The sequence below is a fragment of the Patagioenas fasciata genome, chromosome 5, assembly GCF_037038585.1.
Source record: "Patagioenas fasciata isolate bPatFas1 chromosome 5, bPatFas1.hap1, whole genome shotgun sequence".
Taxonomy (NCBI): domain Eukaryota; kingdom Metazoa; phylum Chordata; class Aves; order Columbiformes; family Columbidae; genus Patagioenas; species Patagioenas fasciata.
The window spans coordinates 28,953,393-28,977,303 of NC_092524.1; the positions used below are offsets into that span (position 1 = coordinate 28,953,393).

At 54.6% G+C, this 23,911-nt stretch overlaps 1 protein-coding gene across 4 annotated transcripts in view; it reads right to left on the bottom strand.

Annotated features, from left to right (window-relative positions):
- The window catches only part of DGKZ (diacylglycerol kinase zeta), a 53,779-nt gene continuing 29,868 nt past the window's right edge, over positions 1-23,911 (bottom strand). For 2 of the 4 annotated variants that reach the window (XM_071809153.1, XM_065838480.2), the window contains 30 exons: positions 23,803-23,898; positions 22,927-23,004; positions 22,530-22,586; positions 21,403-21,471; positions 20,897-20,968; positions 20,468-20,584; positions 20,304-20,375; positions 19,917-20,012; positions 19,573-19,655; positions 18,975-19,035; positions 18,451-18,564; positions 17,898-18,038; positions 17,318-17,396; positions 16,966-17,021; positions 15,864-15,926; positions 15,556-15,629; positions 15,334-15,445; positions 14,829-15,028; positions 14,426-14,526; positions 14,222-14,301; positions 13,044-13,088; positions 12,685-12,754; positions 7,852-7,892; positions 7,085-7,275; positions 6,606-6,637; positions 5,787-5,830; positions 5,284-5,404; positions 4,700-4,736; positions 4,308-4,407; positions 1-1,945 (listed from right to left, as the gene is read on the bottom strand). In XM_071809153.1, the coding sequence (XP_071665254.1) occupies positions 1,829-1,945; positions 4,308-4,407; positions 4,700-4,736; positions 5,284-5,404; positions 5,787-5,830; positions 6,606-6,637; positions 7,085-7,275; positions 7,852-7,892; positions 12,685-12,754; positions 13,044-13,088; positions 14,222-14,301; positions 14,426-14,526; positions 14,829-15,028; positions 15,334-15,445; positions 15,556-15,629; positions 15,864-15,926; positions 16,966-17,021; positions 17,318-17,396; positions 17,898-18,038; positions 18,451-18,564; positions 18,975-19,035; positions 19,573-19,655; positions 19,917-20,012; positions 20,304-20,375; positions 20,468-20,584; positions 20,897-20,968; positions 21,403-21,471; positions 22,530-22,586; positions 22,927-23,004; positions 23,803-23,898 (2,619 nt within the window). In that variant the 3' untranslated portion in view covers positions 1-1,828. The remainder of the gene's footprint in view (positions 1,946-4,307; positions 4,408-4,699; positions 4,737-5,283; positions 5,405-5,786; positions 5,831-6,605; positions 6,638-7,084; positions 7,276-7,851; positions 7,893-12,684; positions 12,755-13,043; positions 13,089-14,221; positions 14,302-14,425; positions 14,527-14,828; positions 15,029-15,333; positions 15,446-15,555; positions 15,630-15,863; positions 15,927-16,965; positions 17,022-17,317; positions 17,397-17,897; positions 18,039-18,450; positions 18,565-18,974; positions 19,036-19,572; positions 19,656-19,916; positions 20,013-20,303; positions 20,376-20,467; positions 20,585-20,896; positions 20,969-21,402; positions 21,472-22,529; positions 22,587-22,926; positions 23,005-23,802; positions 23,899-23,911) is intronic. The other 2 variants (XM_071809154.1, XM_065838482.2) reach the window with 1 other exon arrangement.

Below are 23,911 nucleotides of genomic sequence, written 5' to 3' on the forward strand. Positions count from 1 at the left end.
TAAAACATCCATCTCTTTATTTCAATGGCAAGAAACAACAACATCCAAACGGTCCAAGTCAAAAAGCAATGGGAACACAAGCTCATGCCAGGCCCTCGGCCTGCTGGAGCCAACACCCTCACAGAGTTACAAAAATACAGTCCTACAACAGCGTCTAGGAAACACAGACTCAGGTATTGCACAGAACGCCTGCCCTCCATGGGCAGGGCGACCAACATCCCCTCCGCCAAAATACAAGCTGGGCTTGGAATTGCACAGCAACTCAGCTCACGCGTGCATGGAGGGACCAGGCGGGGAGGGGGACAGTGTGTCTCTCAACTACCTGTACAAAAACTATATGGGAAGATAAAAAATGGGGAAGAAAGGGGGAAGCTGGGGCTGTAAATGCCTCCAGGCCAGGCTAGATGTCCTAGCTGAGGGGCAGTGGTTTGCACCTTTGAGAAGATGACAGTGCCTTTTTTGTTGGTGGCCAGTGAGCAGTGCCAATGGGAACTCCAGGCACTGCTAGAGCGTCCCAGCTCTGAATATGCCAGGATGCTATTGTTATTGATGACTAATACTGCCACTGGGTCCTGGCATTCTGCATTGCCCTGTGCCTCTGCTCCCCACCACAACATCCTTCATCCCAGGGAACTCTACCCCCTGGACTAAAAGCCTGAAGGGTATTCCGGTTCCCTGAGTCATCCTCATATCCACTTTTTGGTATTGGTATTAGGAGAGATCCAAACATTGCCACCCAGCACTACCCAGCGGGCACAGCTGGGTGTGAGGGCAGGTGGGACCACACAGATCCCACACGGCAGCAGCATCCTCTCCTGGGGCCCAAGCTGTGAGCAGCAACCTGCTTCGCAACCCCTGCCTACTTGAAGGTGCCGAGCAGGTCTGCAAGGCCCAGAGCCTCCTCCTCTGCTGACACCTCCTGGTCCCAGAGACTGTCAGTGCTGCAAAACCATTGCTGAAGGGCTGGCCTGATGCGTCTGTGGATGCTCAGCACCCACAGAACCCATGGAAGATGAGTCGTGGTCTCATGCCCCCTGGCAGGTGGTAGGTGAAATGCCATGCCATTGCAGGCGTGACTCGGGGCTGGGAGCCCTGATGCTTCCTATGCATCCAAATCCCTCTTTCTGCTAAAACTGGAGAGGGTGAACTGGTGGCCTACCCAGGGAACTTGTGTCTGCGCTGGGTGAGTGCCCAAGTTTTTTCTGCAAAGCCCTGCATCCCGTCTGGGGGATGGCAGGAGCTGGACTCAGAGGATGCATGTTGACAGGCTGGGGGGCATGAGGGGAATCCCTGAGAGCAGCACTGACCCCAGCACTGAGGTTCATGGCCTCTGCTGTCTGCCTGCACAACCTGTGCCTCCTGCAGCTATGCCAGACAGCAGAGGAGGAACAGGACACAAACCTAGCCAGGCATCTAAAGGAGGGTCACTGCTAGCAGGGAGAGGTGGCGAGCAATGATATCCCACAAGGATCATAGTTAGGAGCCTGTAGAGGGGGTACTGGCATCACTCCGGTGCACACACGTGACCAAGGGCTTCAGCCTGGTCTGCCACAACGGAGCTGAAGGATGGAGCCCATCCAGGGCAGGGAACATGGTAGATGAGGGGCAAAAGGGGGAACACACAAAGAGCCAGGCTTTAAGTCCTAAATATCCACTGTCCTCATAAACAGAGACGTAGCCCAGCCTGAGGCAGAGCTCTGCTGTCTCCATCTCCTCCGGGGACCAAGACGACATCTAGGGAGGGCTGGGCCAGACTCACAGCTCTGCCTGTTGCCATCATCCTCTTCTCCTCCTGTCTGAGCTGGCTTGGGCTAAGGCACGCCGAGCACTACACAGCTGTCTCTTGGTCCTCCCGCTGGATCATCTGGTAGTGCTGTCGGTTCTCGAGGTAGGCAGCTAAGTCGGGGTCATTGGCTTTCTCAGCACGGTGCTTGGGGGTGTCTCCCTGCACAGAGGAGGCAAAAGATGTCAGAGCGCCAAGCACTGCCTGAACGCTGCCTTGGCACCCAAAGGTGCCCCCCTTCCCCCACCGAAAGGGTGGCTGCAGCTGGGTCCAGCAGAGCCTGCAGCCAAAACCCAAGGCAGGCAGTAGCCAAATGCCTAGGTGCTGGCCACAGAGCAAAAGCATGCTCCTGAGGAGCCCAGTTTTGCTGTGGGGCTGGAACATGTCCCCTGAAGTGCCATTGGTCCAGGACAGAGACCATCCCTGACCATCACCAGCATTCTGGGAAGAGACAAAGGTTGGTCCCTGTGACCTGCTCTTCCCCAGTGCTGCAGAGGCAGGCTAGAGAGGGTGAGGAATGTCTGGGGAATGCCCGGGAATACCAACCCCCCTTCCCTCTCAGCAGCCTGGCTAGTGCTCCTGCTCCCGGAGGAGGATCACATTTCACCAGCTTATTGCAGCCATCTGGACTGTGTCCACTAATGAACTCCCGCACTCCATAAAAAGCAAATCTGTTAACAGCTCCCAGCTCCATCTCCTCGCTCCGTTCCCCCCTCCCCCCTGCTCCTCACTTCTCTTTGCCAAGCACCCAGGCTCTGCCATGCTGCTGAGAAAGACTGCAGAAACCTGGCGCTCTGCAGCTGCCATTGAAACCCAGCCCCAGAGGGATGCCTGGCCTGCCCAGCTGGTCCCCTAGCGCACAGCGGGGCACGGGCGGCTGTGGCAGGGTGCCGGCGCCTCCAGGGTGACCCACAGCCATATTTCTGCAGCAGGAACAATGGTCAGACATGCAGAGCCTCTGCCGGGCCTGGATGTGGCTGTGGACAAAAGCCCACCCCTGCATGGGTGTGGAGAGGTGCGATGCACCCAAAAAACCCCTCTTTCACACACGCAGCCCAAGACTGGGCATGCCCCACCGTCCCGCACGCATCCCTGTGCATGCACACAGGCAGAGGGATTGAGACCCCTCTTGGTGCCGGCTTTCCTTCGGGGCCTCCACTCCAGAGCCCCTCAGTGCAGGCGCTCATTTAAACAGAGGAGGGGAAAACAACAGGAGGAATTGAGTTTCTTTCCTGTCCCCTTGCGGAAGCCTCGCTGCAAGGCTGCTTGCCCACAGCCTGAAACCGGAGCTGCCAGGGCCCCCTGCCTGGCCATGCCTCGGCACGCCAGCTGATAAGGCTCAGCCTCCCTCACTGCTGCATGGTGCAGGACCAGCCTGCTCTGAACTCGTGATACAGGTCTGACAGCAGGCTGGATCTTGCCCATGCAGGCCAGCTGTGACCTGGAGCCCAGGTGAGGTCAGTGCAGTGGCACAGCGGTGTCCCCAGGCAGTTACAAACCTGGACATGTGTTTGCACAGGGACATGCAAGCCTGGCTCCCCAGACCAGCCATCATGCCTGAGCAGGGCTCCCTTTTGTGCTGGCAGGCTGGGGGCTGCTCCTCTCCTTCAGGCAGATGAGGGGTTGGGGGCAGAGAGGGGGCGTGCTCCCTTGCCTCTGGCAGCTGAGTCTCCAGCCAGGCCAGCCCTGCTCTGGGCACTGTGTGAGGCCCAAGCCTTGGCCGGGACCACGGAGGAGTGATGGTTTTCAGAGATCACCTGTACAGCATCTCCCTGGTAGCTGGTTAGGGGACTGTGTGTTCTCTAAGGTGGCCTCCAAGCTCCACTGGCCCCAGCAAGCTTGCACCACCCATCTGGGCTCCCACCCTCTATTTCAGACTCAGAGATCGCACCTTCTTGGCTTGTTACTACATCTCCTCTGTTACAGCCCATTGCTATGACTCTTCACCAGATGGTGTGACCGTGTCCCCTCTGCCACCCACCAGTCCCAGGAACCTTCTGCACTGGAACACGGCCTTAAGCTCCCTTCCTGTGACTCCTCTGCCAGGGCTGGCACAAGTCCCTGGCACCAAGGCATATCTCAATTAATTCAGCATGTGAAGAAAAGGGCTGCCACTGCTCACTCCCACTCCCCGTGGGCTGGCTTCACCAGCTGAGAGGAGCTCCCAGTGTCTCCATCACGGCCGTCTGCGGAGGAGAGCGGGGGGAGCCCTGCAGCTGGGAGGGAGCTCGCAGCGAGACTGTCCTTGCTCTGACCCCAAAGGGTGGGAAGAAGGAGACAGGGATGAGACATTCCAGCCCCTTGCTTCTAATTTAATAAAACAACAGTGAGAGAACTGCAGGGAGGAGAGGCATTTAACCCCTTGGCAGCTGGGTTCTATTGGGTGAGCGGGTGCTTCATGTCAGCTCCTCTCCAGCTGGCAAAGACCTCAGCCAAAGCACCCTTGCTCTGCTGTCCTGCTGCCCTGCTCCTGCCAGCACACTGGTCCCCCCGAAAGCCCTGCTGCCAGGCTCCCCACCATCACCTGCAGGTCTGTCTTCATGAGCGAAGCCCCGGCCTCCACGATGTAGTGGCAGATAGTGCGCTGGCGTAAGGCTGCAGCCTGGTGCAAGCTGGTTTCGCCGCTGGGGAGGAGAAAGCAGGAGATGTGAGACCTCCCCCCTGAATAGGGACAAGTAGCACATGCGGGTGGCAGCAAGGGACAGCAATTCGGCTGCAGCAGGAGCTCGCGGTGGGTCGCATGTTTGTTCAGGCAGCCCTGGCAGAGGAGGGCGTGCTGCTTGGGGATGGTCAGTACAGCGTGGACTGGGAACCGTAGCTGCTAATTGGAACGAGGCCAGCTGGTAAGTGCCCAGACAACTGGTCACCTCACAGAGGGTCTGCCCAATAGGTAATGCAAGTCAGTTAGCAACTTACTTCTCCTCCTCGGTGGCATCGAGGATTTCTGAAGGGGCTGTGGAGAGAAAGTGCACGGCAAGTGAGACCCAGCTGCAAGGCAGAGACAGACCCACCTACTCCCCAGTCACACTCTGCATCTTTCCATAGGGGTTGCTGTTTCTATCCATGCTGCCTACAAAGCCCCTGGCTCCAAAGCACTCAGGCCAGCAACAGCATCTGAGCCCAGCTGAGACCAGAGAAGAATTGTTGTGGACTCATTACAGAGAAATATCTAAATGAAAATACAGCAGCCTGTACTTCAGTGGGAGCTGCCAGAAACAACAGGTCAGCTGGCCTGAAGGCAGAAGCAGGACACTGAGAAATGTTTCCCAGAGATATGCTGGTCCCTGCAAGGATGGGACCATACCATGTAACAGACATAGGGACACCCCAACGCTGGCAAACAGATTCCAGGGAAAGCCCATACACCAGAAGGAGTATGTATTAATAGCAAATGCAGAGGGAAGGGATCTAAGCCCAGGAACACACCCTCCAAGCACAGGGTTGGCCTTTCTCAGCTGCCGGGCTCCTTTGCTAAGGGTGGCCCTCTGGCCTCAGCTCACCATTTTCAATGATGTATTTGACGATGTCCTTGCTCCCTGATTTGACAGCATGGTGGAGGACGGTCTGGCCTGAGGAGTCTCGCACCATCAGGTCTCTTCCAGCCCGGTGCAGCTCTTGGAACTACAGGATTGCCAGATTGCTCAGGATGAGTTGCCTTTCACAGCTCCAAGCCCCAAGCCTCAGCATCCTGTCCCAGGGTGCCCAGCAGGTTGTGTGGATATTTGGGGCCTTGTGGGGAGCTTTATCCAGCTCAGCCACACCCCCAAGTCCCTTCCCTCCATGTCTCCCTGGGGACGGACAGGGCTTCTTGCCAGGAGCCTGTCTGTTTTCCAGCCACTGCTCCTGGAGGAAGGCCCTCAACAGGAGCTGCTCCAGGGCAATCATGGTGTGCCGCTGGCAGGGCTTCCCATAGCCCAGGGGACACGCCAGCTGAGCGGGCTGTGGAGCCAGCTCTCAGAGACAGCCCTGGCTGCACATCACAGCAGGCAGCGGGAGCACCCACCTTGCAGAAGTTGCTGCTCTTGGCAGCTTCTATCAGAGGGTCATCTGTAAAGAAGGAAAATGGGTTTGGGGTCAGAAAAGCCTAGCTGTAATGTCATTTATTTAACCCTGGAGCCAAGGATTGGGCACTGGCAGCTCAGCAGTCAGCTGGAGCTCCTCCAGGTGCTAACCCTTTGGTTAGTCTGGCTTTACATGACTCACCTTCAGGCATGTACGGGACAAGCCAAGGGAAGGAAGGAGACCCCCTGTAGCTGGGGGCACAGCCAGACCTCAGCCCCAAGGAGGTGCATGTGCAGGGGCAGCCGTCTCTGCCCCTGGGCAGGATGACTTGTAATGGAAGCAAGCAGCAGATCTGGGCATCAGCCAGTGGCCGAGACATCTCTCACCCATGATTCACTCACACTTCCAGGCACTGAGTTCCACTCAAGCTCCAGTGAACTCTTTCCATTTGCTCAGCTCAGTGAGGCCCCTGACCTTGTGCTCCCACCTCTCAGGCTCCCACCATTGCCTGGCAGAGACAGGCCCTCAGCCTAGCCCACAGCACTGGCTCTGCAGGTGGGGGATTAACCCCTTGGCCATGCCAGTTCCCACACAGTCAGTCGGGAAGGTGCCTGGCTGGGCTGCTCCACAAATCACTGTCAGGTCTCTCCTCCCCAGCTGTGGTCTCACTCACCTGCAGGGCTCTGTGCTCCTGCCTAGCACATGGACAGCAGAGCTCCTGTCTGCATGCCAGGGAAAGGACAGGCCAAAAAAAATGTGCCAGGGACCCAAACCAGAGCAGCCCAAGAGGAGGTGCGACAGACAGTGGGACAGGACTCACCTTTGTGTGAGAGGCAGTGTGCAGGCTCAGCGCTGGAAGAGAAGAAGAAAAGGCATAACTAGCCCTGCCGCTCATGGCAGATGATCCAAAAGGGCGTGTTGCAGCTGGAAGGACAGCTGTGGAGAGGACTGCCCATGGCACATCTCCAGCAGGTAGAAGAGGCAGGCCAAGGGATGCCGTTGCTCTTTGGCCACGCCATCTGTTTCTCCCCCAATGTGGGTTCTTCCCTATCCCCACTCCATTTCTACTGCTTGACCCCACAGCTGAGCCACCTGGTGTTGCCCCACCACCTCCAGTGGCACTGGTTGCAGGGCAGGGAGAACAGGACATCGTCTCTCCCCTTGCTCTAACTCTGCACTGAATTCCCACTTGCTTCCAGGGAGCCTCCCTGTAATCTGGCCCAGGGATCAATGCTATGAAGCCAACCCTGGCTCACTGCCCATCTTTCCTGAGGTGTAGTACCCCCATTCCAGACTCACCTTGGGGCAGGAGAGGAGGGTGAAGTAGAGGAAGAGGAGGGGAATGCAAATAGGTGTCCTGTGGGTGTGGCAGACGAATCAACAAGGTCAGGCATAGCAGGAGAGGTGCCCACAGTTTGGGTGATCACCAGCTCTGGGTCCAGCACATAGAGCTCATCCTGAGATATTTCTGTCACATAGTTGAGGTGCTCCTGAAAGGCACAAGTCAGCCTCCTCAGAAGCAAGACCTGCTTCTGTACAGCTCCATCTCCCATCCCCTCACATCCCAGGCCTTGTAGCCTACCCACTCACTCAGCAGAATTATGGTCGCTCAGAGAGTCCTAGGACCTGTGCCCGGGAAGCCTCTGTGTCTCCTCCCAACTTAGCAGCTGACCCGTACATCTCATCTCCATGTCCCCCTATTCAGATCACTAGGGAAAGTATTTATTGCTGCGTAAGACAATTGCTGGGTGCCCTGACCAGCCTTGCTATGTTGCTATTCCTTAATCCCTCCACTGCAGGGTCCTGCAGGCAGCTTCCGATCCAAGTCTCTGTGCTCCCACTCACACTACCTCCCTTTTCCACAGGAATCTGGAGGTGCAGGGGCTGGTCCTCAGCCAGGACCACCATGCCACCCCTCCGCTGATGCCCCAGGGCAGGGCACTGATGTGAGACACGGGTGTCCCCAAGGCTGAGCCTGCCTGTTGGTCCATGTGAATGCATGACACCCAAGTTCCTTCCCAGTAGATGCTGAGGGGGACAATGGCAGAGGACGAGGCTGCACTCACCTGCGCACGGTCTATCCTGTAGAATCGATCAGCCGTGGTTGCTGTAAGACAGGGACAGAGTGAGACAGAATGATTCTTGGCATGGGACAAGGGAGACAGCCCCTCTCTGCCACCAAGTGCTAGCAAACTAACCAGCCACTTTGTGGCCTGCATGGAGGTCACAGCAAAGCAAACAGCACCCCCTCACCAGGAGGTGCCCGGCTTCCCTTTGGGACTCTGCTGTTCTCTTTACCTAAGAAGCAGCCCCTTGGGCTGACAGATCGACATGCCCCTCTGCCTTTGCTTGCTATCTGTTCCTTGATAACCCCTGGGAGGGAGCCATAGGGAAGGCAAGAACACACCTAGCTGATGCTCTGGCCCTTCTGGGGGCTTCCAGGTACTCTAGCATTAGCCTGAGCAGATGAACTCAGGACTGTGCTGTTAACATCGCAGCATTCAGTTGCACCAGGTGAGGAACTACTCCAATTTAACATGGTGCATCTTGTTGCAGAGTTCCAAGAAATGGGAGCACTTAGTGGGGCTGTGAGAAGAGGGAGCTGAGCCTCCCACTGACTGCCGGGTACAATGGAGCACACCACCACCAGTTGTAGGTCCAAGTCCCTGTCTCCTAGAACAGCAGGACAGCTTCAAACCAGCCTCCAGCCTGTTGCTGGCAGCACCCTGTCTGAGTGCATCCCTCTGCTCATCCTTCTTCCTTAGGTAGATCCCACATCAGGAGAGGAACTCCTTCAACACCAATGGAGCAAGTGGCTGTGCTGGAGCCAGACCCATGCAGCTCACCAGGAGAGAGCAGGACACGCAAGAGCACAGTGCCAGGACAACTGGGTCCCCACACATAAGGCGGCACTTCCTCCATGTCCCAGCAGGCTGCTGGTGCATGCCCAGGCGAGGTTGCTGTGGTGGGACCCTTGGGGACCTGGGGAATTCTCTCCACAAACACAGTGGGGACAGAGCAGAGTGAAAGAACCTCATGTATCCTGTCCTGGCTGGAGATTTACAGACAGTGAGCTGCTGCTGAAGGCCTGTAATTCAGCTGCTTGAATGAACCTACACTGCCTTCAATGAGGCTCTGGCCTCTTTCCTGACACATTTTTCTGAGCCCAGAACCTGCTGCTGGGAGACCAGCAGGATGAGAAGAAGTGGTCCTGGTGTGGCAGCCCTGGTAGTCACACCTGGGAGCAGCAGTGCCAGCAGCCCCACACGCAGGGCTGGGGCCCCAAAGGAAGAAGCTGCATCCTCTCTGCCCAGCACAAGGCTTCCCAGGCCCCACTCTGCAACCCACAGCTGTGCCTGATGCCCTGCTGCTGGGGAGGCAGGGAGACGAAGTGCCACCAGCAGTCATTTCACAGAATCACAGAACGTTAGGGACTGGAAGGGACATCGAAAGATCATCTAGTCCAATCCCCCTGCCGGAGCAGGAACACCTAGATGAGGTTACACAGGAAGGTGTCCAGGTGGGTTTTGAATGTCTCCAGAGGAGAAGACTCCACAACCTCCCTGGCAGCCTGTTCCAGTGCTTCGTCACCCTCACTGTGAAGAAGTTTCTCATCATATTTAAGTGGAACCTCCTGTGTTCCAGTTTGCACCCATTACCCCTTGTCCTATCATTGTTTGCCACTGAGAAGAGCCTGGCTCCATCCTCGTGACACTCACCCTTTATATATTTATAAACATTAATGAGGTCACCCCTCAGTCTCCTCTTCTCCAAGCTAAAGAGACCCAGCTCCCTCAGCCTTTCCTCATAAGGGAGATGCTCCACTCCCTTAATCATCTTTGTTGCCCTGCGCTGGACTCTCTCCAGCAGTTCCCTGTCCTTCTTGAACTGAGGGGCCCAGAACTGGACACAATATTCCAGGTGTGGTCTCACCAGGGTGGAGTAGAGGGGAAGGAGAACTCCTCTCGACCTACTAACCACCCCCTTTGTAATACAGCCCAGGATGCCATTGGCCTTCTTGGCCACAAGGGCACAGTGCTGGTTCATGGTCAATCTGCTGACCACCAGGACCCCCAGGTCCCTTTCCCGTACACAGCTCTCTAATAGGTCATTCCCCAACTTATACTGGAACCTGGGGTTGTTCCTGCCCAGATTAAAGACTCTACACTTGCCCTTGTTATATTTCATCAAATTTTCCCCCGCCCAACTCTCCATCCTGTCCAAATCTCGCTGTATGGCAGCACAGCCTTCTGGCGTGTCAGCCACCCCTCCCAGCTTGGTGTCACCAGCAAACTCGCTGACAGTGCACTCTATTCCTTCATCCAAGTCATTGCATTGATGAATATATTGAATAGTACTGGCCCCAGTACTGACCCTTGAGGCACTCCACTAGATACAGGCCTCAAACTGGACTCTGCACCATTGACCAAGACTCTCTGGCTTATTTCCTTCAGCCAGTTCGCAGTCCACCTCACTACCCGATCATCCAGACCACACTCCCTCAGTTTAGCTGTAAGGATGCTGTGGGAGACTGTGTCAAATGCTTTACTGAAATCAAGGTAGACCACATCCACTGCTCTGCCATCATCTCTCCACCTCGTTATGTCCTCATAAAAGGCTATGAGGTTGGTCAAGCATGACTTCTCCTTGGCAAAGCCATGTTGACTGCCTCTAATGACCCTCTTATCCTTGATACGCCTTGAGACGGTGCCAAGGACAAATTGTTCCATCACCTTTCCAGGGATGGAGGTGAGGCTGACCGGTCTGTAGTTACCTGGGTCCTCCTTCTTGCCCTTTTTGAAGACTGGAGCGACATTTGTTTTCCTCCAGTCCTCAGGCACCTCTCCCATTTCCCAAGACTTGGCAAAGATGATGGAGAGTGGTCCAGCAATGACCTCAGCCAGCTCCCTCAGCACCCGCGGGTGCATCCCATCCAGACCCATGGATTTATGGATGTCCAGATTGCTTAATTGCTCCCTAACCCAGTCCTCATCAACTAAGGCAAACTCCTCCGTTGTCCTGCCTTCCTCTGGGGCCTCAGGGGTACAGGGCTCCTCAGGACAGCCTCCGGCAGAGTAGACAGAGACAAAGAAGGCATTCAGTAACTCTGCCTTCTCTGTATCTTCTGTCATCAGGGCACCCACCTCGTTCATCAGCGGGCCTACATTGCCTCTGGTGTTAGTTTTATCTGCCACGTATTTGAAGAAGCTCTTTCTGTTGTCTTTGATCCCTCTCGCCAGGTTTAATTCTAAGGAGGCCTTAGCTTTCCTAGTTGCCCCCCTACATCCTCTGACAACAGCCTTATATTCTTCCCAAGTGGCCAACCCCTCCTTCCGTGATCTGTAAACTCTCCTTTTCCACTTGAGCTTGCCCAGCAGTTCCCTGTTTAACCACGCAGGTCTCCTGGCTCCCTTTCTTGACTTCCTACATGTCGGGACGCTTTGTTCTTGAGCCTGGTAGAAGCAGTCCCTGAGGGCTAACCAACTGTCTTGGGCCCCTTTACCTTCAGGCAGCCTTGCCCATGGGATTTCCCCTAGCAATTGTTTGAAAAGGCCAAAGTTTGCCCTGCTGAAGTCAAGGGTTGTGATTCTGTTTGGTATTCTGTTCCTGCCACACGAGATCCTGAACTCGACCATTTCATGGTCGCAACAACAAAGGCAGTCCTCGACCTTTACTGCTTCAACCAGACCCTCATTGTTAGTGAGGATGAGGTCCAGCAGTGCAACTCTCCTAGTCGGCTCCTCCACCATTGGCATCAGAAAGTTATCATCAATGCACTGGAGGAAGCTCCTGGACTGTGGCTGGCTGGCTGAACAGTCCTTCCAGCAAACATCAGGGAAGTTAAAATCCCCCGCAACAACCATAATTGTGAGGCCACTCTCAACTGCGCATAGAAGCCTTCATCAACTTCCTCACCCTGATCTGGTGGCCTATAATAGACACTCACAACAGTATCACCCATACCAGCCTGCCCCTTAATTCTCACCCATAGACTCTCAAATAGCTCCTCATCCATGCCTGGACAGTACTCAATACATTGTAGTTGCTCTCTCATGTAAAGAGCAACTCCACCACCACACCTGGCTGGCCTGTCCTTCCTGAGGAGGACATAGCCATCCATGTCCACATTCCAGTCATGTGGGCTGTCCCACCATGTCTCTGTAATTGCCACCAGATCATAATCTCCTGACCGAACACAGGTTTCTAACTCCTCCTGCTTGTTCCCCATGCTGCGTGCACTGGTGTACAGGCATTTCAGGGAATGAGCTGAGCACACTGATTTCACCCTAGGGGGATGGGAGGCCTCCTAGTCTTCATCAATTCTAGAGTGCTGTCCCACTCATGCAAGCCCAGCTACAACCCCATCCCCCTTCAAATCTAGTTTAAAGCTCTCCAAATAAGCCCTGCTCCTTTGGGTCTCTCAGCCAACTTCCAGGTATACAGGGGGGAGCTCTGGAGCCTCTTGGTCAGTGAAGGCAAAGGGAGAGGAGAAAGTTACTTTCAGGCAGCGGAGAAGCAACTGGAGCCCAGCAGGGACCCTCTCCCATAGCACTGGGATGCTTATGGTGAGCCTGGCTCTCAGCATGCTGGAGCAGGGGGGCCCCCTGCCTGCATGACACAGGAGAGCAACCCCAGCAATCCTGCAGTGACAGGACATGTGCCACCAAGCTGCCTTCAGCTTTGGGGACAGAAGACCAGCAGATGCCCCTTACTCCACTTGTGGTCAGCAGCCAGAGACAGAGCCTGGGGTGAAAAACTGCTGCACCTGGTTGCAAAGACCCCAATATCCATGAGTCCCAATTCCCATGTGGCTCTTAGAGGCTTGTCACTGAAGGTCTGTTCCCTCACTCCCCCAAATTCAGACACAGTCAGCACTCCCAGGGGAAGATGATACTCACAGTCAAGGAAGCACCACTTGGGCGACAGCTTCTGGGATGACAGTGTCTTTGGTTTGGCTCCATCTCCCTCCTGCATTAAAAAATAGAGGATAAAGTCATGTCTCTTGTCCTTCCCATCTCTCCCCAGAACATCTCTCTTGCTTTGGGAGGTCCCTGCAGACATGGAAGACCACAGCTGTCTGGATGGCAAGGGAAACTTGAACAGAGGCACAGCACACAGCGATGGGAACCAGCACAGGACAGACTGCAGGTGACACACACCAGCTCGCTGGAAAGAGAGGTGCCACAGGATGAGTCCACGAGATCAGCACAGTGGACATGACAGGTGGGCCTGGGGGACAGAGTGAGGCCATACACACCTGAAGGAGCAGGCGCTCTAAAGCAGAGGGCTGTGGAGGGAAATCCTGCAGAAAGGCAAGGTATGCCATTACAGCCTTTGTCTGAATGGCACCCCAGCCCCTCTTGTCCCATTGAGGTTTGCTTAATGTGCTGCCACAGCTGGCATTATACACTGCCTGGACAAGGTCCCTGGTCTCTGCCCTGCTCTGAGGCCAGAGCACAGTGTTTCCCCATAGAGAGAGAAGGGGTAAACCACAAGGTGACTGTGGAACACCAGCCTTGATGCACAGCTTTAGAGGTGAAGCAGGTTGCAGAGGCATCAGTCTACCAGGCTGACACCATAGGAAAGCATTACCCTCTAAGCCCTGGAGCTACTAGTCTGTCTGCATGTCCCCACCAGTGCCTGGGAACAAGGCGGCAGGGGACAGGCAGCAGAGCAGGCAGAGCAAGCAGCAGAAGCCAGCGTGCCCGCCTGGGCAAGCTGCTTTGCAACTCAGCCCTTCAGGACACTACACACACTCTGGATGGGATTCCCTCAGGCACAAGAGCCAGTTAACTGGGGACTGAGCAAGGTCCCTGCAATCTTCTGCGAGAAAATCAGACCAAGCAGTGCAGCACCAGGAGGCAGGCTGTGGACCGAGAAGGCACTGCTCACCAGGAGCAAGGGTTACACAGCCTGTGTCTGGGTCATGGACACGCACTAGCACGCTGGCAGGAGAACAAAGTTTAGTACTTGCAAATGAAAAGACCTGGAGGGGGAACAAGCCTACTCCAGGCACCTGGGGGCAGGGAGAGCTGTGCCAGGTAACACAGAGCCTGCAGAGGGCTGAAGGAACACAGCACAGCAAACAAAGGGACAGAGGAAAGGCCTCCCCAAACACCAGGGTGGTGACAGGTCCCATAGGATGTGTGCTGGGTTCTTCCATTGCCCCCTTATTTTTCTGGGCCCCCGACACTCTGCCTGGAGAACAAGGTCAGAAGAGCAGTGCTGAGAAAGAAGTTGCCAGAGAGTAGGCAGCAACAGGCCACGCAGCTTGGGATCCTGCCTCCACAACATGGTGAAGGCAAACTGGGACCTGCTCCAAGAAGCGGGAGTGCGTATGTTGGTGTGTGCAGGTCAAGGAGGCTCAGAAATCCGCTCCCTGAGCCCCTCCATCCTTGGCATCCAGCCATAACCACTTCCCATGCAAAGCCTCACCTCCTGCAGCCTCTCAATTTGGGTCCGGCACAACTCCAGGTCACTGTCTCCTGGAACCACGATGATCCCCAGTGGCACAGCTGCACAACAGGGTACACACATGACTCAGGGAGCAGCCTGTGTCCCATCCCCAACACCTAGCACAGCTTAGCTGAGGGCACCGCCAGACTCGAGGGCTGTGTCTCCCAACCCATAGTCACTCACAGGCTTCCTTGAGCTTCTCCTTGTCATAGTGCAGCGCCTCATAGTCGTGCATGCTGATTCGGCTCACCCGGATCCGTAGCCGCTCGGGCACTGGCTGCTGGCTGTATGCAGGGGGGATGGAAAGGGGAAGGTATCAGAAAATTACAGCCCACTTTCTCCTTATCCCACTCACCCCTCCAAAACAGCCTATAGCAGAGTCTTGTGCACAGACTGGGGTGGGGAGCTTGGCACCATCCGCTTCTCCAGGATCAGGGTCTGGCCATACATCTGTTACCTGATCACTTCCCAGGCTCTCCTTGAGAGAGGATTGAAATGCCTCTGGGAGTGATGGATCAGTCCCATCCCTTTCCCTTCATCCCTTCTGCTTTGAAGAAGGGGTGGCAGATTGATCTGAGGAACCTACTCATTGAGCAGAGGCATGGAGTTGCGCCGCTTGGTCTTCTGCACCATGTTTGCTTGGTTGCGCAGGGAAATGTGGATGTTGGAAGCCGCCAGCTTACAGGGCTCTCCATCTACCTGCATGGGGATGGCCTTGGCTGTGGTGAGAACCACCTGCCGGCACTGGCACAGCCGCTCCCCATGGCCACCGACCTGCAAGGCAGCCTGTGAAAGGGTCCAGAGTAAGAGCAGAGCACAGACTGAGGGGTGGCTGACTCACTGTCAGCCAGATTGTTGCAAGTAAACCAAGTTCTGAGGGTCTCAGGTCTGGTCACTGTGGGAATGGATCCACAGAGACCAGGGCATGACAGCACTTTGCCTAAACCTCAGAGAGCGGACACTGTCACACAGGCCAGCACCACAACTCCTCCAGAGGGAAGCTGTGGAGCTGGGGGGCTGGCTGACACCCAGTCAATGGGACCAGTCACTCTCCTGGTTGCTGGCTGCAACCAGCAACAGCACTGACTCACCAGGGATGTCATGGTGAAACCAATAACTTCAATGCAGCCATCATCGTGACGCTGTGGTTCAAAGTCGTGGTGCTCCCCGGGGTTGCCCCAGGGCATGGTGCCTGCACAGTACCTGTGAAGAGATGGTGAGCACTGCAAGGACAGGCACCCCAAACCCAGGTAGGGATCTGTGGCATGGGGTGAGGAACCCAGCACATGAGGGCAGGTCCTAGTGCTGCTCACCTGGGGATGTTCAGGAAGACCAGGCACTGGGGCTTCAGGTCCTGGATCTTGGAGGTCAGGTCTGTCCCATCACACTGGAGACAGCACAGGGGTGTTCAGGCTGCTGAATGAGGGGGCCTGGCCCACCCTACCCACTTGGGAGGAAATCGCCTCCCCTCTTTCCTCCCTACAGTGCCTGTCTTCCAAGGCAGGGGAAGCTGATGCTCCCAAGGAAGACATCCTCTCCCCAACCCAGAGACACTCCATGTGCTCCTTGCCCCTCCACAGCCCACCCCCTTCCCTGGCTCACAGCACCCCTGCACACTCACAACCAACTTGACATGCTTCGCCAAGTCCTTGGAGCTCCCAGCGAGGAAGTCAGAGAAGGCTGTCTGTCAAGACAAGAGACACTGTTAGCATCCAGATGTGCACCAAAATGAGAAGCCAGGAAGCCTGCCACCGACTTTCAGACCTCAGTTGTTGAGAGGAGCAAATCCCTTCCTTGTCCACTGGCAGAAGCCCTCTTCTCTCCCCCTACCAAAACAACCTGATCCATACCTCTGATCAATTTGCCTACCAAAAACCTTGAGGCACCTCAGTTTCAGTAACACCTTCCAGTACTCCCTTATCAGCCCAGTCCCAGGTTTAGGGAAGGTGAGTCACCTTCAGGGAGAGACTCAAGTCACAAGAGACAAATTCAGTCTCAAGCTGTAATGAAGTACCACGAAACAGAGCTGATGTGACATCAGGACAGCAAGGCCTCTCTTACACAGATCATAGAGTGCCATTTAGGTTTAACTGTACAGAGAGGATAGGAACCATAAGCAGGAGAGATGTGAGATCATGCAGAGCAGCACTGGCCCTTCAGTATTGCTGAAATACCCATCACTCAGTCACCTGGGTAAGGAGGTACACTGAGGACGGGGAGATGGATGAACAAAGGCAACACTGAGGCACAAAGCTCTAGAGGTGAGATACAGGAGGGCAGCATAATTAGCCAGGGAGCTGCAACTGCCCCAAGGTATAAAAGAAAAGACCAAAGTAGCATGGGGACTCTATGGAAAGGCTTCCCATTCCTCTGCAGAGGGGACAGCCTGCCCCCTGACAGCTCCGGGGAGGTCCCGGCGGGTGACCATCAGTGAGCCAGAAAACAAGAACAATAGTGGCAGGAGATCAAGACAGCAACTGCACCACAGGCCAGAGAGCAAGCTGTACCGCCAGCAGCACTGGCAGCCAAAGAGGAGCTGCAGCTCCCAGGGCTGCAGCCTTTCTGCAGCTTCAGGGGGAGCCTCAGCTTGGCCTCACATGGAGGCCCGTGTTAACTTGGATGAGTGAGCTGAGGGTGCGGACGGGAGCTGCGGCCATACCCATGCTCCAGCTGATGCTAAGGCTGCTAATGAAAGCATGCACAGATATCCTCCACACACTCACCCCAGCATAGAACATTTTATTCCGAAACCGGCTGTTGAACTTCTCTGGGTTGGCCTCTAGGAAAAGGAGAAAAAAGTCCAGGTCATTGGCCTGCACACAGAAATACTTCACTTGCCAGGTCTCCCCAGACACAGCTCTGCAGCCAGTCTTGGCTGGGAGGCATCCCCCAGCTCCCTTCCCACGCAGGGACCCCTCTTGCCACTCTGCAGCCTCCACTTGCTCCTCACATTTTACCTCCAGGCCTGTCCCTGGGGCAATCCTCTTGTTCATTTTCCTGAGGAACGTTTTATGGGCGCACCTCTCGGGCACTTCCTCACCACAGACCCTGCCCCTGCCTTGCCACCCCCCGTACCTCTGGATTCATGGAACTCCAGTGTCACCCGCGCATCAAAGCCAAGGCTGAAGTAGTTATTAAAGACATCCAAGGGGAGCTGAAATGGAAAAGAGGAATAAGGATGAGGCCGCCAGTGTATAGCCCCAGCAAAGACGAGGTCAGGCTATAGCAGAGCCACGTATGCTGCTCAGGAGGCTGAGGAAGTGTACTTGTCTTCTCCCCAGGAAAATACAGAGGTCACCAGCCTGAGACGATGGATTGGCCCCTGGCTCCTAGGGGTAAAGGATGTAGCCCAAGGGGACAAACCTTGCTCTCTCACCCATGTTTCTCCTAAAGAACCAGTCTCAGAGGAGACTGGGCTTACACCTGTTGCAAGCTGTGGTTAAAAACCTCTGTTAGACATTCAATTCTGATCTCTACACATCTCATCATGAGTGCTGTGGGTTACAGCCATGAGAAGAGGAGTGGAAGTGAAGAAGGGAGAGTGAAACACCAACCCAATGCTGTAGCCCCAGGTGCTGGGACAGCCTGAGCCAGTGGTTGAAGAAGAACGCAGACCCCCAGTGCAGGGAATGAACACAGAGTGGAGGTATCCCACCTTGTCTGTGGCCACCTCATCCTTTTCCTCAGGGTTTGCATCAGGATTTGGCTCCACATGGAGGTTCCAGCGATCCAGCTGCACAATGTTCCCATCTTCCACATGCGACAGAATCTTGGACAGAGGCTCATCTGTGTAACCCTGGTGAAGAGCAAGACTTGGTAAGTCTCCTACCTGCCTCCTGCAGAGATGCCTGAGGGATAGTGGGCTTTGGGAAGACATCCCAGAACAAAAAGATGTGGAAAAGATTGATTTCACTTGAATGCACAACAAAGCATGACTTTAAGTTTAAAACAATACATATTCCTTCTGAAGATCTCCCAAAGTTAGAAATAAGAATTGCTTTTGTTAATGTCCTATTAGATTACAATCTAATGCAGAATAATTCAAAAGTCAGAGGAACAGTAACATCCAAATGGCACTTATTTGTTGGTCTGTATTCAGGGAAAGTCAAAACACACAGCACATGCAAATCCCCATCCATATGTCTGGAACTGGAGTCGAGGCGCTCACCCCGCTCTGACAGCAGCAGGCTCTTGTGCCCATCACTCACCCCACCCCAGTTCAGCGTCCTGGCCAAGTCGTTCCCTGTCCCCAAAGGTAGGATGGCCACAGGAGGAGGTGGGTTAAGGTGTAACTCGTCCAGAATGGAGAGTATCCAGCCCACCTGCTCAAGCAAAAGAGCACAAAGAAACAGCTGGTTATTTCATGGACTGGCAGGCAGGCGGAGGTGACTGAGAGCACTAGTGATGGCAGAAGGGCAGAGACAGGGTCACCTTGGCCACCACCAAGGCTATTCAGTCCTAAATGCTCCTAGCAGGTGCTGCAGGAGATACCACTAACCCAGTGAGGACACTGGCCCCCCCAAAGGGCTAGAAATCCAGAGAGGCCACAGACAAGCACTCCCTGGAGCAGTGCAAGAGGAATCTTGCCTTATCAATGTCACCAGCTGGACCACGGACACAGTGGGCACATTTTGCCCCATTCTGGATTACATACAGCAAGCAGGGCTGCTGCTGGCACTGGCAGGACCTAGGGCGAAGGGCACTGCAGGCATGAAGGGGCTGGGGGACTCACCGTGCCATCTCCCCCGCACGCCAGGATCCGGAGGTTGTGGACCTTGCGGTACAGCTCTAGTCTGCAGGGAATGGAGTGGGTAAGGAGGGGAGGGCAAAGGCACCATAGGTGTTACACAGTGGCTGCAGGGCTCCCTGCCCACGCAGAGCCCGTGGCATTCACGAAAGCACGTGTGTCCCCCTCCCCATCACCACAGCAGTTCACAGCAGTGGGCAAAGCCACAGCAACTTTCGCTTCACCAGCTCTTGCGTAGGAAGAGCAGGGTGTCCACAGTCCACATACATGGAGATAAGCCGAAACGCAGTAAGGAGACAACACTCAAGTGACATTAATGGAACATAATGAATTAGATTTGGGAATGCCACCCCACAGCTGGTCTCTTTGCCACTAGCCTTATGATTAGACCAGCCCTCCAGCAGGAAATGCTGACCAACTGCAAGGTATCCTAGAGAGATCTCTCAAAGTATGAAATCATTGGGACTCTTTGTGCAAGGTATCTATGGAGCATCCAGCCTTCACAAGCCATGGGAAGAACTCGAAGAGAAATATGTGGAGCAGAGATGGTGGAGAGAAAGGTGCTGCTCCCATCAGTACTCACGCCTCCTTGGGTCCACCCTGGCTGAGGTCGAAAACTTGCCGTGGGTTGAGATACCACATGAAGGACTGGATGATCTTGGCTCCCTGTCAGGACAAGGAAGACTTCAGCAGGGAACAGGAGAAGGCACCTGGTCCTGAGGACAGGCCAAGACAATAGCATCCTGGGGAGGACTCAGAAAAAGCCTGGCCTAGGTGGAAATTTCCAGGCAGCAAACTAGCATTGTGGGGGTTGCCTTGCATCTTCTGCAGCTGACACATCACCAAAACCATGCTCAATACTTAGTAGTCAAATGGAAATGCCCCCACACAGCTGCTTTCTCAGGGAGATGTAGGACAAAGCCATACCTGATTCCCACCACTCTTGGGGTTCACAAATACCAGCAAGGGCTTCATGAGAGGAGCTGGCATGGGCTTGATGACAAAAGGTTTCCACCTCCCTTCCTGCAAGAGACAGCACAGGTCCTTCAACAAATGCAGGGAAATGCAAACTCCTACCTCCAGCTAAGCCCTAACATCACGCACAGTCAGGAATGGGTGGAACATAATGTCCCAGTCACCCCGCAAGCCTCATAGCTGGGATTTGCCCTGCCAGCAGGCACCCTGCCCCCACCTCACCCTCCTTAACCGCAGTGCAGACCCTGCAAAGCCCCCTTTTCTTCTGATCCTGCTCCTCGCTGCCCAGCCTCTGTACCCTTCCAAGACAAGGGCGTTCCCTGTCCCCCCATCTCTTACCTCGGCCCCCTTTTTGCTGGATTTCCGCTTGAATGATGTCCTCTTCTTCTTCTTACTAGATTTCAGTGGATTCTAGAGAGAAAAGAAAAAAACCAAAGAACTTGGTGAGGAGCTGCTGGGCAAGCAGGAGTTGTGCAAAAGCCGCAAGAGCTGAGGTGGGTTACCTGGGGCCGTCGGACCCGCAGAATCCAGGTGGGAGGAACGACAACAGCAGCATGAGCCCCCAGTGAGCAGGGCTCTTCGATGTGTTGCAGCATGAAACATGAGACTTTGCTGTGATACTGGGGAAGGAGAAGAGACAGAGAGAAAATGCAGCTGCTCAGTTTGTTGGGGACAGTCAACTTCTGCTCCTCCCAGCTCCCCCATGCCAGTGCAGGGAGTGCTGGAGGAAACCACACAGAAATTTTGTAATGGGAAAGCAATGAGGAGAAAGTTTCTCATAGGAACTCCCAGCTACCACAGTACAGCCCCTCCTAGTAAGAGGAGCTGTTAAGGGCAGGCTGCAGAGAAGCAGCCCAGGGAGTCCCAGCAGAAAGCAGAGGTCATTAGATGCAGAGTAGGCTGGTAAGACATTCAAGCGGGTCTTTGCTCACCGCTTGCTTGCACCAGGAACAGCTGATGGCTACAATCTCTTTACTGTGGAAGGCAAACTTCTGCTGGAAACCCTGCGGAGTGAAAGTTAAGAGGCTTAGGGAATTCCCTTCTACAATCCCAACAGGACTTTCCCACCACCAAGAGAGACGTTAATAAAGAAAGCATGCCCACAGTTGGAGCCCTCTGGATCCCTGTCAGATAGCCCAAACCACCACTATGGCACTAGGGAGGCCACTGCGCTCTGTAGGGGTGTCCCTATTGCCCAAGGAAAGCATGCAAGGACGACAGTCCCCTCCAGGACTGATCTGGCCCAGGGGGAGAACAACTCCATGCACTTATGCAGCGCTTCACTGTGCAGAACAGGGCACGTGTTTTGGTGTTGCTGTAGACTGTTGCTGCCAAACAGAATAGTGAGATGTCTTTGGTCCCCAGTCCTGTTCTTATCTCTGGTTTGACCTCAGCTTTCTTTTAGGCTCAGAAAGAAAAAAAAAAAAAGCCCTCTTACCTTGCCACACTGCCGGCATTTCCCTTCCTGCCGCCTCCGGTGTACCCAGTGATGCCGGACAACTATGGGCTAAATGGAAAAGCAAAAAATAATTTTAAAAAAAGAAAGTGAAAGGCTCAGTGTGTGAGAGAAGGCAGGAACAGGCAGGAGGAACAGACCCAGGCCAGCCAGGACCTCTGCTCTTGGAGCACGCCCGTTGCTCACGTGCACAAGTCCCAACCCTCTGGGAGAAGGCAAAAGTAAGTGAAGGACAAGTAAAGGAGCTGGACTAAGAGTGACATGGGAAGGAGGGCTGCACAGCAGGAGAAGCAAAGGAAGAACAGAAAGAAACATTTAAAGCAAATGGTGAAAGCTTCACCTTACCAGGTCACACTGGCATTTCTGAGCAAGTAGCACTGGGTTTGAGTACCTATTGCCTCCTGCGTCTGCTGTGCCCACACAAACACAGTGTAGGGGCAGCAGCTGTGTGACCACAGTGGCCCACGACTGAGCCATCCACACCTATCCCAGACCACTGTGTGGGCTACTCTGGCTCCACAGGCTGGAGGGTGAAGCACAAAGGCTGACAGGTGATTCCACCAGCACAGTTCAGCAGACAGGTCTCAGGCCACCGCTTATGCCCAGCATATTAAAACATGGACTCAAGGAGTCTGACAGCACCACTGTGGGCATCCTCCACTGCTACCTGGAGTATCTGCAGCACCCAGGTCAGGGCTGAGTGATAAACCAAGAAGTGAGCCCATATTGCTCCCTTCCAAATTGTGGGAGACTTGGGGACATGCTATTTGTCACAGCTTCCTCTATTTGCTTGGGGACCAGCAGAAGGGGGAAACAACTCTCCCAGAAAACACTGTTTTCAGGCTCATCAAATGCAGATGCAGGAGCTTTAGAACATGCAAACCAAGAGATGCTCTACATTTGCTGCCTGTGAGCTCCTCACTCCTCGCACCCAGTCTCCACTGCTGCGTTGCAAAGAAACATCCCTTTTACTGTACCACCCCCTTGGAGCCAGGAGTGCATGATGCCTGTACTCTGATGGGCAACGTGCTGGCAGCATCTGACATCTTTGCCACTGAAATGGAAAAGTGGAGGGCAGATGTGGGCAGCACCCGAGGCACATCTCTCACCTCCCGTACATTCCGGGATCCTGACTCCCTGAAGGAAGGTTTGCAGCGGAAATTTATCTGTAGATTGAACACACATGACAGGAATCAGTAAAATCATCATACCCAAAGAAAATCTACTGGAGTTGACTTTACTCCAGGCCCAAAGCCTCTGGAGGTGTTTGGTGCTTGCCATGAAACCCCTCATATATCTCTGTTACTGAACAAAACAGGGCCTGGGGTCCCAAACAAGTCACTAGATGCTCCTTTTAGTATTGCCTCCTCAGAAGACCCCTCTTTGGAATGACAAATTCCAGTTCCCCAGTCTTCTTGTGTTACACTACCTAAGAGGAAGAGCTGCCCAGAAAAAGGCTGATAAAGCTTTGCAAGCCACAGAGAGGTCTTAACAGGCTCTACTCACTTTCTCCAGCTGTTCAATGCAGGGTGTATGCACTACAATCTTGCAGGCTGCACACTTACGCCTGGAGAGAGGTTTTTGCTGGAGGATGAGAATAAAAGAGGAAAAACGTGTGTAAATAACAGCATTCAGAAGCCAGCAGGCTCAGCCTCCCGTCACATCTCCTTCATATATTTCAGGATGCAGAACAAGTCCTATAGGAAAGTTAGACACCATCTAGACTCGTTGCAAGTGAAGGGATCTAAGCAAGTGCCTAGAGCAGATGCTTTCAAGTCTGGGACAGAGCAAGGAAGTGCTCTCCTACTGTCCTGTCCTGCAGTCCTTGTCCTCTTCTGACATTGCCTGAGAGCACCATAGAAAATGGTCTGTGAGGTGCTCACAGGGCTCCCATGGTAGCCCCATGGACAGGCACAGGAGGGCATCAGTGCTCCACGTACAGCACCACAAGCAGGACTGAAGCCTGAAAGCTGGGAGGGAGGACTGCAGCAACCCTGTAAGAGCAGTGCTGCCTGCAGGGTCAGGAGGCACCAGGCCTGTGTCTCTAGAGTTCACTTTTCTCCTCTGTTGAAAGAAGATTTAGATTGCCCCTCTAAGGGTGTAGAATTCCAGCAGTCTCTCCCTGGTATATCATCATATCACCTCTGGGCAAGCAGTAACCCTGCATCAGGTTCCCATTGCAAACTGAGCACCAGTGCTGGCAGAGATTGGGGATGTAGCCCTCCAGCAGGCAGAGGTAAAAGGACACAATCCCTGCCTTGGCAGCCCCCCAGACTCCTGCATGTCCCCGAGCAGAAAAACCTTTGTGGTGGCCCTGCTGGGCAGCAGTACAGCCTGCACCTGCAGCCCTTGCCAGGCGGCAGGTGACCCCCAGTGACTCACCAGCATCTTTGCCATACAGTTCTGCTCCCCAACGTAGCAGAAGTCCCCAGAGACATTGGTTTCAAACCAGATGTGCTCCCCATAGACAGCAGTCTCCTGAAAGGCACAA